Genomic DNA, 13915 nt, shown 5'->3' on the forward strand with positions numbered 1-13915 from the left:
TTTGATGTTGAGCATGAACAAGTAATCAATCCAGCAAAGCTTTTGTTCAGCAACTTATTGATGAATTGCCCCATAGCTATTTTGTTGGCTACAAATGACCACAATTTTCTTATCATGCTAATATCATGCTAATAATTTAGCTATGCTCAGCATCCAATAGTTATTGATGCCACCCTAAGTAAGAGTGCCATTTAGGACAAATCTTGGGACCTTTTCAAGCTCCTACCCTCCCAAAGTATTGGACATCAGGACTGGGCTTGGTCCCTAAGCATGATGGGATAATTTATCATTTATCTGCACCCCCCTTATATATTTCATTGATCCTGGTGATTATTCCCTTTTATATTGTACTATTGATGATGCATATGGTCCCGGCACACTGTTAAGTAAAATAGATTTGAAGGATGCCTTTGGGATTATCCCAGTACACCCATCCCAATAGAACCTTTTGGGGATATGCTGAAAACACAATAATTTACATTGAACCTGTTTACCCTTTGGATTAAGGATTAAGGTCTGTACCATAATCATTTTATCATGTCTCTGAGGCAGTTCACTGGATTTCTGATGAATAAGTATGGTGTCTATCACTTTCTACTATAGTCAGATGTAAGTATGGTCCAAATGCCGTAAGTGCAGTAGGGCATATATATTTTTTAAATTACATCTTGGCTTCTTTTCTTTCTTCCAAGCTGTGAGAAAATCACTGCAATCTTGCTAATACTGGGGAGAAACACTGTGGGTCGGTCACTAAAATTAATAGATAATATACATGTAACTATGTACTTTAATTGTAAATAAATGACAATAAAAAAATATTTAAATAAATTTGGCGGAGCTAAAGCTTGCAATGGAAACCTTTAACATTAAAAACATGAATTAGGTAACTTCATCTAGCACATGTATGTGCTGATGTATCATATCCAGCACATGTGTGTACCAATGTGTCCAATCCAGAACATGTGTGTGCTGATGTATCCTCTGTGTGTGTATGTGTTGATGTATTATCATACAGTACAGTAGTATTGCATAGTAGGGATCATGGAGGTTTGAGTTTTACTAGCCAAAAATATCACTCAAAAACCAGCTTCACAATACCATCCTAGCAACTTGGCAGTATTGGTTAGGCAGCAGTTAGTGTCAGGAGGAATTAGTGTGCTTAACACAGTGGTATAACTACATGTAACTGTATTGGACTGTAATCACTATGTCACATGCGTGGTATACCAAATCAGGTACCAAACAAAAAAACTAGTTAAGCAAGCTTCCAGTCATGTTTTTTCCCACCTGTTGGATAGTGGGAATAAGCAACCTAAATGTAGTAGAACACTTGGAAAACAGTTATACCAGCCCTCCTTGGCTCCAATTCATGTTGTAAAATCCCTGGCAACCGAGGAAGGGATGGGCGCTAAAGCTTGCAAAGGAACAAGTTTAGCATTAAAAATAATTTGTAAACTCCATCAGCACGTGTGTGTGCTGATGTAGTATATATCCAGCACATGTGTGTGTTAATGTATCCTATGCGGCACGTGTGTGTGTGCTGATTTATTATTCTGCAAAACCTGTGCTTGTTAGTGTTTTATCCCAACTAAAATATACTTGTCCAAATGCAGAAGCATACACATTGCCCTGCTTGGTTGGCCCAAATGCAATCCAAATTAAAATTCTGCATTGTTCAAGTCATGGTGTGGTATTTGGGTGATGCGTAGTGAGTACATAACATGCAGGTATACATAATCTGTATGGTGGAAACTAAGTGCATGTATGCAATGTATAATAATCTAATCAAAAACAGCCAAGCTGTAAAAAAAGGAGTGCGGCCCTTGAAAAGGCTATGGTGAAAAAAGATGTGAAATCCAAGGTGGCGGCCTAGAAATGGCTGTGATGGTAGGTTAATGGTAAAAATTTTAATGACGACAATTCAGGTGAATTTTGTGCCAATTAACCAAGTGGCACCAAATTCACCTGAATTGTCGTTATTAAAATTTTTACCATTAACCCTACCATCACAGCCATTTCTTGGCCGCCACCTTGGATTTCACATCTTTTTTCACCATAGCCTTTCAAGGGCCGCACTCCTTTTTTTACAGCTTGGCTGTTTTTGATTAGATTTCACTTCTTTTTGTATTTGTATACCCCAAAGCCGGCCTATGGCCAGCTTTGGGGCTTTTTAACCTATATATTTTTCTTTACCACAGGAAAAAGAAAAAGATGAAGCAGATTTTATAAATACTTTAACTCATTCTGATTTTATCAGTAAATGTACAAATTATATATATAATGTACATATCAAGAGTTCATTTTATTATGAACTCTTGCATATATTTATTACATGTCAATTAATCCCCTCAGGATAATTTGCAGCTGATCTCTCTACTGGGTGACTTGAAATGTAGCTGAACTCTCTACAGGGTGATCTGCTTGTACGTAGATGAACTCTTTACAGGATTCTCTCTACAGGGTGACTTGACTCTAGCTGAACTCTCTGCAGAGTTATCTGTTTGTAGTTGAATTCTCTACAAGGTGATTTGTTTGCAGCTGAACTCTCTACAAGGTAACTTCTTCTAGCTGATCTGTCTACAGGGTGACTTGTTTCTAGCTGGTCTCTCTACAGGGAGATTTGTTTGTAGCTGAATTCTCTACAGGGTGATTTGTTTGCAGCTGAACTCTTTACATGGTGGTTGCTTTGTAGCTGAACTCTCTAAAAGGTGACTTCTTCTAGCTGAACTCTCTACAGGGTGATCTTTTCATAGCTGAACTCTCTACAAGATGATTTGTTTGCAGCTGAACTCTCTACATGATGATTTCTTTGTAGCTGAACTCTCTGATTTGTTTGTAGCTGAAATCCCTACAGGTGATTTGTTTGTAGCTGAACTCTCTACAAGGTGATACTTCTAGGTGATCTCTCTACAGGATGACTTGTTTCTAACTGAACTCTCAACAGGGTGATCTGTTCATAGCTGAACTTTCTACTGGGTGATTTGTTTGCAGCTAAACTCTCTACATGGTGGTTTCTTTGTAGCTGAACTCTCTACAAGGTAACTTCTTCTAGCTGCATTGATCTCTCTACAGGATGCCTAATATGCCCTGATATTTTTACAGGGCATATTTGTTTGTAGCTGAGTTCTCTACAGGGTGATTTGTTTGCAGCTGAACTCTCTACATGGGAGTTTCATTGTAGCTGAACTCTCTACAGGGTGACTTGTTTCTAGCTGATCTCCCTACAGGGTGACTTGTTTCTAGCTGAACTCTCTACAGGTGATTTGTTTGCAGCTGAACTCTCTACATTGTGGTTTCTTTGTAGCTGAACCCTCTACAAGGTAACTTCTTCTAGCTGATATTTTTACATGGCATATTTGTTTGTAGCTGAGTTCTCTACAGGGTGATTTGTTTGCAGCTGAACTCTCTACATGGGAGTTTCATTGTAGCTGAACTCTCTACAATGTGACTTCTTCTAGCTGAACTCTCTACAGGGTGACTTGTTTCTAGCTGATCTCTCTACAGGGTGACTTGTTTCTAGCTGAACTCTCTACAGGTGATTTGTTTGCAGCTGAACTCTCTGCATGGTGGTTTCTTTGTAGCTGAACTCTCTACAAGGTAACTTCTTCTAGCTGGCCTTTCTAAAGGGTGATTTGTTTGTAGCTGGATTCTCTACAGGGTGATTTAGTTGCAGCTGAACTCTCTACAAGGTGACTTCTTCTAGCTGAACTCTCTACAGAATGATTGATTTTTTTTGCAGCTGAACTCTCTACATGGTGGTTGCTTTGTAGCTGAGCTCTCTAAAAGGTGACTTCTTCTAGCTGAACTCTCTACAGGGTGATCTTTTCATAGCTGAACTCTCTACAGGATGATTTCTTTGTAGCTGAACTCTCTACAGGGTGATTTGTTTGTAGCTGAACTCCCTACAAGGTAACTTCTTTTAGCTAATCTTTCTACAGGTGATTTGTTTGTAGCTGAGTTCTCTACAGGGTGTTTGTTTGCAGCTGAACTCTCTACATGGTAGTTTTTTTTGTTGCTGAACTCTCTACAATGTGACTTCTTCTAGCTGAACTCTCTACAGGGTGACTTGTTTCTAGCTGAACTCTCTACAGGTGATTTGTTTGCAGCTGAACTCTCTACATGGTGGTTTCTTTGTAGCTGAACTCTCTACAAGGTAACTTCTTCTAGCTGATCTTTCTACAGGGTGATTTGTTTGTAGCTGAATTCTCTACAAGGTGATTTATTTGCAGCTGAACTCTCTACAAGGTGACTTCTTCTAGCTGAACTCTCTACAGAGTGATTGATTTTTTTTGCAGCTGAACTCTCTACATGGTGGTTGCTTTGTAGCTGAACTCTCTAAAAGGTGACTTCTTCTAGCTGAACTCTCTACAGGGTGATCTTTTCATAGCTGAACTCTCTACAGGATGATTTGTTTGCAGCTGAACTCTCTACATGATGATTTCTTTGTAGCTGAACTCTCTACAGGGTGATTTGTTTGTAGCTGAACTCCCTACAAGGTAACTTCTTTTAGCTAATCTTTCTACAGGTGATTTGTTTGTAGCTGAGTTCTCTACAGGGTGTTTGTTTGCAGCTGAACTCTCTACATGGTAGTTTTTTTTGTAGCTGAACTCTCTACAATGTGACTTCTTCTAGTTGAACTCTCTACAGGGTGACTTGTTTCTAGCTGAACTCTCTACAGGTGATTTGTTTGCAGCTGAACTCTCTACATGGTGGTTTCTTTGTAGCTGAACTCTCTACAAGGTAACTTCTTCTAGCTGATCTTTCTACAGGGTGATTTGATTGTAGCTGAATTCTCTACAAGGTGATTTATTTGCAGCTGAACTCTCTACAAGGTGACTTCTTCTAGCTGAACTCTCTACAGAGTGATTGATTTTTTTGCAGCTGAACTCTCTACATGGTGGTTTCTTTGTAAGTGAACTCTCTACAGGGTGATTTGTTTGTAGCTGAACTCTCTACAGGGTGATCTGTTCGTAGCTGAACTCCCTACAAGGTAACTTCTTCTAGCTGATCTTTCTACAGGGCATATTTGTTTGTAGCTGAGTTCTCTACAGGGTGATTTGTTTGCAGCTGAACTCTCTACATGGTAGTTTCTTTGTAGCTGAACTCTCTACAGTGTGACTTCTTCTAGCTGATCTCTCTACAAGATGACTTGTTTCTAACTGAACTCTCTACATTGTGATCTGTTCATAGCGGAACTTTCTACTGGTTGATTTGTTTGCAGCTAAACTCTTTGCTTGATTGTTTCTTTGTAACTGAACTCTCTACAAGGTAACTTCTTCTAGGTGATCTCTCTACAGGGCAATTTGTTTGTAGCTGAATTCTCTACAGGGTGATTTAATTGAGCTGAACTCTCTACACGATGGCTTCTTTGTAGCTGAACTCTCTATTAGGTACCTTCTTCTGGCTGATCTGACTACAGGGTGACTTGTTTGTAGCTGAATTCCCTACAGAATAACTTGCAATGTAATATAATTGAGTAAATTATAAATGCAGCTGAATTCTTTATTAGGGTGACTGTTCTATTAGAGTATCTCGATCTCGCATTTGTTACACGTAGTTGTCTTTCGAATCATAACTCAGTGGTTTGTAATCCGATTCTTCTGTACTACTGCAAGGACTTTCTATGATGATTATTCCAGCTACATACTGATTTTCAGCTCGTTGCTCTAAGCAGTTTGCCTGGTAGACACGAAAACTAATAGTTTTTTTAGTCATAAAAATCGATCGCGTAATTTTGACACAGGTCGGGTTTTGTGTCATATCTCCATGGTCTTTATCCCGATTCCTTTCAAACCACAAAAAGGCACTCCTATGATGGTTGCTCCATCTACATATCAATTTTCAACTGATTCCTCTAAGGAGTTTACCCTGTAGGCGTGACAGACCTTCGACCTTATTTTACACCAATAATCGGTCATAACTCCGTGAATGTTCATCGGATACCTACCAAAGTTGGTACAGAGATCCGCCTTAAAGAGCCCTTTAAGTGTGCCAAATTGCAGCCCGATCCGAGCACGCATTCGTGTTTTATGGCGGATTTTGCGAAGTATGCGAAATGAAGAAGTAGAAGAAGAAAAAAAAAACGAAGAAATTAAAACGAAATTTTGTTCGCTCGTATCTCGGAAATGGCTGTAGCGATTTTCTTCAAATTTGGTGTGTAGACTCCCCTAGCTGGCCAGCACGTCTGTAGCAAATTTGGTTCCAATCGGATAAGGAATCACAGAGCTACATAGATGTGAAAATTGCGTTTTCTTTCTTCCTGTTAATATACTCACGGGTGGCATGCCGGCTTCTTGGGCCGCACGACACACTACCGTGTGTCTTGATTATCTAATCAAAACAGCCAAGCTGTAAAAATACAGGGCGACCTCCAAAAATTCCAGGGTGAAAAAAGATGTGAAATCCAAGGTGGCGGCCAAGAAATCAGGTATAGTCAAATTCCAAAATCAGATGCTTTTTGACCTCACATTTTCATCCAAATATGGATGATGCTTCACTAAATCATCCATTTTGGATGATTATTACTCATCTCTCTTATAGTTACATAAGCAAACATCATCCAAAAGTGGATGATTATTGCTTGATTCTCTATATAGTGAGTGCTTATGTAAGCAAATATCATCCAAAAGTGGATGATATTTGCTTGATTCACTATATAGTGAGAGATGTATGCAAGAAGCATCCAAAATCGGATGTTTCTAACCATCCAATATTGGAATGTAAACTTAGCCTTCCAAAATCGGATGTTTCTAACCATCCAATATTGGAATGTAAACTTTGCCTTCCAAAATCGGATGTTTCTTGCCATCCAATATTGGAATGTAATTTCTGTCGTCCAAAATTGGATGTTTCTTGCCATCCAATATTGGAATGTAACTTCTGCCTTCCAAAATTGGATGTTTCTTGCCATCCAATATTGGAATGCAATTTCTGTCGTCCAAAATCGGATGTTTCTTGCCATCCTATATTGGAATGTAATTTCTGTCGTCCAAAATTGGATGTTTCTTGCCATCCTATATTGGAATGTAATTTCTGCCTTCCAAAATTGGATGTTTCTTGCCATCCAATATTGGAATGTAATTTCTGTCGTCCAAAATTGGATGTTTCTTGCAATCCAATATTGGAATGTAACTTCCGCCTTCCAAAATCGCATGGTTTTTGCCATCCAATATTGAAATATAAGTTTTGCTTTCCAAAAATGGATGTTTCTTACTATCCATTATTGGAATGTAAGTTTTGCTTTCCAAAATTAGATGGTTCTTGCCATCCAATATAGACTATTTCCGACTATTTTTTTGTTTCAAATGCACATCAATTCACTATCAGATTTTAATGTAAGAAACAACAAATATGTTTTTTCTGGCTGCATTTATCAAGTTCAATGGTGAACACACACATACGATCTGGGGTTTTCATGGAGCCCTGGCCAATCAGGAGATGGCTGTAAGTAGTACAGCTCTGCAGTGGTGGGTAAAAGCCTGTGGTGTTAATTTGCCAGCTTTTAGCAATTGTTATACTGTCGTTCATTGAAATGCATGCATAGCTTGAAACAAGCAGTAACTGCTGTTTTACTTTGTGATAATTGATAGTGTGATAGATTGGGTGTGCGTCTATATATTATACGTCAGGCACCATTCATTCTTTTAATACACAGGTGCACCAATCGTAATTATGTTATAATAAAGTGCAATAAAATATGGATCATAGAAGTTAAAAGAAGGAACAAGGGAGGTTTCCTATTATACCTGCAGATAATCCCTAATTCACCTGCAGCTATAGGAAACCTCCCTTGTTTCCTTACTTTTAAATTCTACAATCCCTAACTGAACTTGAAATTCCATTGCACCTGTTGGTTTAATAGGCAAAACCGTCAGCAAAAAGGTACATAAAGAAGGACAAAGTGAGTCCATGATGCACTCATTGCATGATGCATCTCTGGAAGAAGCAACATTGAATAGTGAAGAAATCAAACCTGTAGTTGAGCTACACCCTGTACTGTATGCTAGGCTGAAAGCAGTCAGTCAGTTAGCGGAAATTCTGTTAAACACAACTTCTTATACAGTAATAAATCATAGAAACTTATTGGAAGGGTTTAGAGAATGGGTCTGAAAATATTTTTGAGCTTGGGTGTGTCTACCCAATGCTGTCAAGCTGTTGTTGCTGCCTGCTTGCCTTGCAGCTGTGGCCAGGAGGCAGGCAAGAATGCAGGCAGACTAAAAATTTGAGTTTTGGCAAAGGTTTTAAATTCAATATTTGGCCTCGTATAAGGATTTTTGTGCTTAACAATTGATTGCATTGCGGCTATTCCGTAAAAGTGATTTTTCTCCAGTGTAGTTGCCTTTGACAGCAGTATTCTTGTGGGCATGTGTCAGTTCGGTGGAATCCCACTAAATCGCACTATACCTGACTGTTTGACAGTTGACCTCTTGTATACTTTGTCGCCTTTTATTTTCGCCATCTGTTCTCATACGAAATCATTTATAACTTCTTAAAATTGCATCAAGTAATTTTAATGTTTTACGATACACAATTTAAAATCAAAGAAACTTTTAATGTGAATGGCAACAAATGTATTCCAATATTGGATGGCAAGAAACATCCGAAAATGGATGGCAAGAAATGTATTCCAATATTTGATGGCAAGAAACATCCAAATTTGGATGGCAACAAATGTATTCCAATATTGGATGGCAAGAAACATCCAAATTTGGATGGCAAGGAATGTATTCCATTATTGGATGGCAAGAAACATCCAAATTTGGATGGCAAGGAATGTATTCCAATATTGGATGGCAAGAAACATCCAAATTTGGATGGCAACAAATGTATTCCAATATTGGATGGCAAGAAACATCCAAATTCGGATGACCAGAAATGTATTCCAATATTGGATGGCAAGAAACATCCAAATTTGGATGACCAGAAATGTATTCCAATATTGGATGGCTAGAAACATCCAAATTTGGATGGCGACAAATGTATTCCAATATTGGATGGCAAGAAACATCCAAATTTGGATAGCGACAAATGTATTCCAATATTGGATGGCAAGAAACATCCAAATTTGGATGATTGTTGCATAAATCTCTCACTATATAGAGATATGAGCAATAATCATCCACTTTTGGATGATTTTGTTCCTTTGCAATAATCATCCAATTGTGGATGAAAATGTGAGGTCAATAAACATCCAAAAATGGAAACGAACCATACCTCAAGAAATGATTACTATGAAAAGGCTTGCGCCAACTGCAATATTCCATTTGTTAATTGCAATAGTATCAGTACAAAAAAGTAAGGTGAGCTTGTAATGAATGTTGCTAATAGCCATAGAATACCTTTAAGCAATGAAGCCCAGGTAGATTATATACAAGGCAGGAAATGTGACAATTGTGTAGTAATTGAAACAGTGCTGATAGTTAATCATGATACCAGATTTTTGGTATCATAACAAACCACTATCTGTTTGTTATGAGGTAGTGATTGCTTATATAAGAGTTGAAAGTACATATACGGTGATACATAGGCAATTCTTGGGTAGACATTGTACAGGTGGCTGCTAATTGAAGCCCACAATGCATGCAGTTGTATGGAAAAAATATTTGGGTCCTTGTGACCATGGCTGTTGTACAAAAGTAACTACTTAATCTGGATGACTGTTAACACAGATCCACTGTACTGTACCATCATTTACTACTTCTTGTTGTTGGACCCCTACTTTAGTTGATGAGTTGATGAATACACTAGTACAGCAATGGCTCTATACATGTACTGCATAATATTGCATTCTGTATAAATTTGTTATATATCTAATTTCTGTGCATTTATAGGTTTTATCACTGATAGACACTGTTCTATTCAGCTTGTTGATTCTAAAATCTCTTAAACATAAAAATGGTATTGTCTGGAGAGTTACAACATCACAATTATATATGTTAGAGGTAACATTTAATCAAGGAAATCAAACAAAAGCTTTTGTTGATCAGCATGAAAGTATTTCCTCGCTATTAAGATTGCTACCACAATTAGTGTGTTCCAGTCCTATTGATTCAATGAAGAAAGAAAATAAAGGTGAAATAATTTAGTGTTGTAAAGTGATGTGCATCTTTACAGTTTCATTTTAGATGATGCACATGTAAACACTATTTTTAACACGGATGAGTTTAAAACTCCAGCTTTTCAGTGTGTGTATGAGTACCTAAGAAGATACGATTCTCATATTGATTTGTCAGATTTTATGTATGATCCGAAAAAGCTAAAGTGTGTACAAGAAAATTATGCACTTTGCATATCTGCCATTACAAAGTAAGCCTTGGTTTCTAGTCTAGAATGTGGTGTTTAAAAGGATTTCAAGAGTGAAGCAAAATTTTTGTTCACCTTACTGTTGCAACAGTTTCCAAGATTGTGTTTGCATTGTACATGTATCTGGTGGTGGCCAAAATTGACTGAGTGAAAATACATAATTTTTTTATAAAGTTTAAGCATAACAGAACAGATTTTATCATACAACACAGTACAGATTTCATCATACAGTATGGTAGTACTGTATAGTAGAGACAAGGAAGGTTTGGGCATGGCCCATGAAACAATTGTGCTACTTCTAAAAACCAGACGCCCATGCAATTAACCAACTGTGTATTACTATTTTATTATTTTAGCCAATAGGTTTTTGGTTTTACAATAAGCAATTTCGGATTTCGTTATTCATGAAATTTTTGTAATTCTTCAATTATGTTGCTAAGGCAGTGTTTGTTAAAAAAAAACGCTGTTAACAACATATTATGCACAGAAATATCTTCTAAACTGTTTTGTTGTTTGAATATCATGTTTTTTTCACAAATTCTCATGACTAAACCTCTTAATTTTTATTCACGTATGTAAGGATGACGCCCCCTTTCAACTTGAGGGATAGCCTATTCCTGGTAGTCTGCAAGGCCTGCACCATTGTTTTTCAGTTGTTAAAAGCCTGTAAAACCCAAAGGGAAAGTAGTTCACAAAGTCTGATAATTAAGGGTCGCCACACCCGTATTTCAGACCATCAAAAAGAAACCACCTCAAAGCAAAGTTTATGTGTTTGGAAGTTTTTAATACAGACTTAATTTAGCTTTCAATTCTTACATTCTGGCTGCTTTTTACCATTTTAAACATTTTTGCTCACCTGGGTGCATACAGACAAACAAACATAGGTAGGTAGATACATACACACACATACACACACTTTTATGAAAACAATTTCAGTAAACGAGGCGCACACCTATGCACCTGTTTTAAAAATATTACCTAAAAACCTGTCTCACTTTCCCCTCACAATAACATAGCGGATCAAATGAAGCCCAAAAGTTTCTTACGATCAACCCAAAATGCTTTTCTCAAGTTGTCACAATATTGTTCATCGAAATTTTCTTCTACCTGTTTGCCTTCCTGAAGTATTCAGTCAAGCATAGCAGAAAAGTGGCTGCAGCTATAGCTCTACTTCTTTTACAGAAGTGCTTTGAATTTAGAAATGTTTGGCATTGATAAACATACAATGCATGTGCTACTGTCTTACCTTTAAACTGTCTTTGCTATAGCCATCAGTCTAGCATGGTAGAGCTACCATCTATGGGCATACATGTTACAATATTATTGCATAAACACATTGGAATACACGTGCTTTTGACTGAAGTTGATACTGTGCAGTGAGTTGTTCTCCATTGTAAACTTACCACCAGGAAATGGACTGCTTGGAGAATGCTATGCAAAGAGCGTATGCACAAGTATTGTCAACTAGGTAGTTTGCAGCAAAGGCTTTAGCAATTTGTACTGTTAAATACTAAAACATTCACAAACAAGTATAGGAATTTTAAACTAGAGTAGGAACAACAGTACCCCAATTAGAAGCTGGATCAGAGTAGTACGTAATATCCAATTACTGTAAAACAATAAGAAGCAAATATCCCTACTGTGCATTTAAAAATATAAAATTTCCACTGCACAGTATAGAAATTCACTTCCTATTGTTTTACAGTATTTGGATATTACGTACTACTGTGATTCAGTACTTTTTATTGCAACTATTAGTTTAAAATTCTTATACTTGTGCCGACTGTGTTGTAGTCAATTTGGCTACTGCCAACCATTATGCGTGGGTAGATCCACTTTGTTGTTGTAGTGATTTAGTATTTAATTTATATTTTTAAAAAGTGTAAATTTAAAAATGAAGTAGGGATCTATGCAACATAAAGTAGCGAAACAAAAGATGAATGATGGCATTACAGCATAGCTCAGTGGGAAAGTCCCTACTTTGGCAATGAGCAAAATAATTGTTATAGCTAATGTGTCAAAGTAGGGACTTTCCCACTGAGCTATGCTGTAATACCATCATTCATCTTTTGTTTCACTACTTTTTGTTGCATAGATCCCTACTTCATTTTTAAATTAACAATTTTTTAAAATACTAGTTTGTTTAGTTTTTGTTGTAGCACAGCTAGCTTCAATGTAACTTGTGACTGTTCTATTAGAATATCATACATGACTGTTGTATTAGAGTGACCATTGTATTAGAGTATATCTTGAGTCAGCCAAGAGGTGTGCAACTAGCTAAACCAATAAGGGGTGAGGTCATTTTGTTTACTGTTAAGTAAACAGCTAGATTGTTAAGAGGTGTGGTCTCCGTACTCTATCGCACCTAGATCTTTAATTGAAGGGCATGGTCGCAAACCTATCGCGAATGGGATCCCAATCGCGAACTTGCATTATGCTTACACATATCTAGTCTTATAGTAGTGCCAGGACTGAAGCGCTTCTGAAATCTAGCTCTGAAATAATTCTGTGGCATCTATATATGTTACTGAAAGAATGTGTTGATACGGAAAATTAATGCCTCGATATGGTTTCATTGGATGAAGAAGAAGACAAGCAGCCTGATTGAAGATAAAAGAAAAGACAAGGCACAGAGACCCTACACTCGTCGGAATTCCAAAAGGCACATTCCACTGGTGAGTTTGTTATTGTGGCGTAAACTGGTGGCCATGCGCTGCTTCGTTTGGCCTCTAGCCTTGCGACTGTGGTCAGTGAGTGAGGCAGTGAGTGAGGCAGTGAGACTAAAATTCGAGTTTTGACGATTTTTTAAAAATTCTATATCTGGCCACCTGTAAGTGTTTTGTTATATTTAATGCTGGTATATATATTATATGGACTAGTACTATTCTGTAAAGGTGATTTTCATCACGCAAAATGTCTCTAGGATGATTTTTAAAGGTAGAATTTTGGGTGGCATGCGAAATTTTCAAGGCGATCCCTACTTAAACGGTACTACCATACCGTTTGATATTAGTGATTTCTTTTTCTGCAGACAGTATCCTACATAATTATGTTTTATTAAATCCAGCAAGTGGCTATAAATGCAGTATGATTAAATAACAGGGGTGTGCGAAGTAGGCTTGGAAGATCTGGCACTTTATGAATCAAGGTGCTCCTAATAGTATTTGCTTGATACCTTATTCCAACGATTTGTCGGCTATCCCATCACCATAACAAATCATACCAATCGAATGTCAAAATTTTACTACAAATATTCCTTAGTTCTAGGGAGACAATAATTAGAATTTAAACCAATGATATGTGATGTTTCTCAAATTTTCAACTTTGAAGTTCATTTGCATATGCACAATGCAATTTTTTTAATTATGCAGAGAACGATAGCTTTTTAGAATACCTATTCTACAATTCTGAAGTAGTATACATTATGGCAATTAGCAGTATTCTATCTGAGCACTGTAAACAACTAAGAAATTTTATCATTAAGTTACATTGTCACTAAGCATGTATATCATACAGTAAGTAACAACATTAATACTAAACATTTTCATCACTAAATGCATATTGATAGACAAATATAAGAATTGCATAGCATGTACTGTATGCCACCTTACAC

General features: G+C 37.2%; 1 protein-coding gene across 1 annotated transcript in view; it reads left to right on the forward strand.

Moving 5' to 3' along the window:
- The window catches only part of LOC136250635 (E3 ubiquitin-protein ligase rnf213-alpha-like), a 486640-nt gene that overhangs the window by 267483 nt on the left and 205242 nt on the right, over positions 1 to 13915 (forward strand). Inside the window, exons 44-45 of the mRNA XM_066042860.1 lie at positions 9831 to 10071; positions 10125 to 10305. Coding sequence (XP_065898932.1) covers positions 9831 to 10071; positions 10125 to 10305 — 422 coding nt within the window. The remainder of the gene's footprint in view (positions 1 to 9830; positions 10072 to 10124; positions 10306 to 13915) is intronic.

This window comes from Dysidea avara, chromosome 3 (assembly GCF_963678975.1).
Source record: "Dysidea avara chromosome 3, odDysAvar1.4, whole genome shotgun sequence".
NCBI classification, from domain to species: domain Eukaryota; kingdom Metazoa; phylum Porifera; class Demospongiae; order Dictyoceratida; family Dysideidae; genus Dysidea; species Dysidea avara.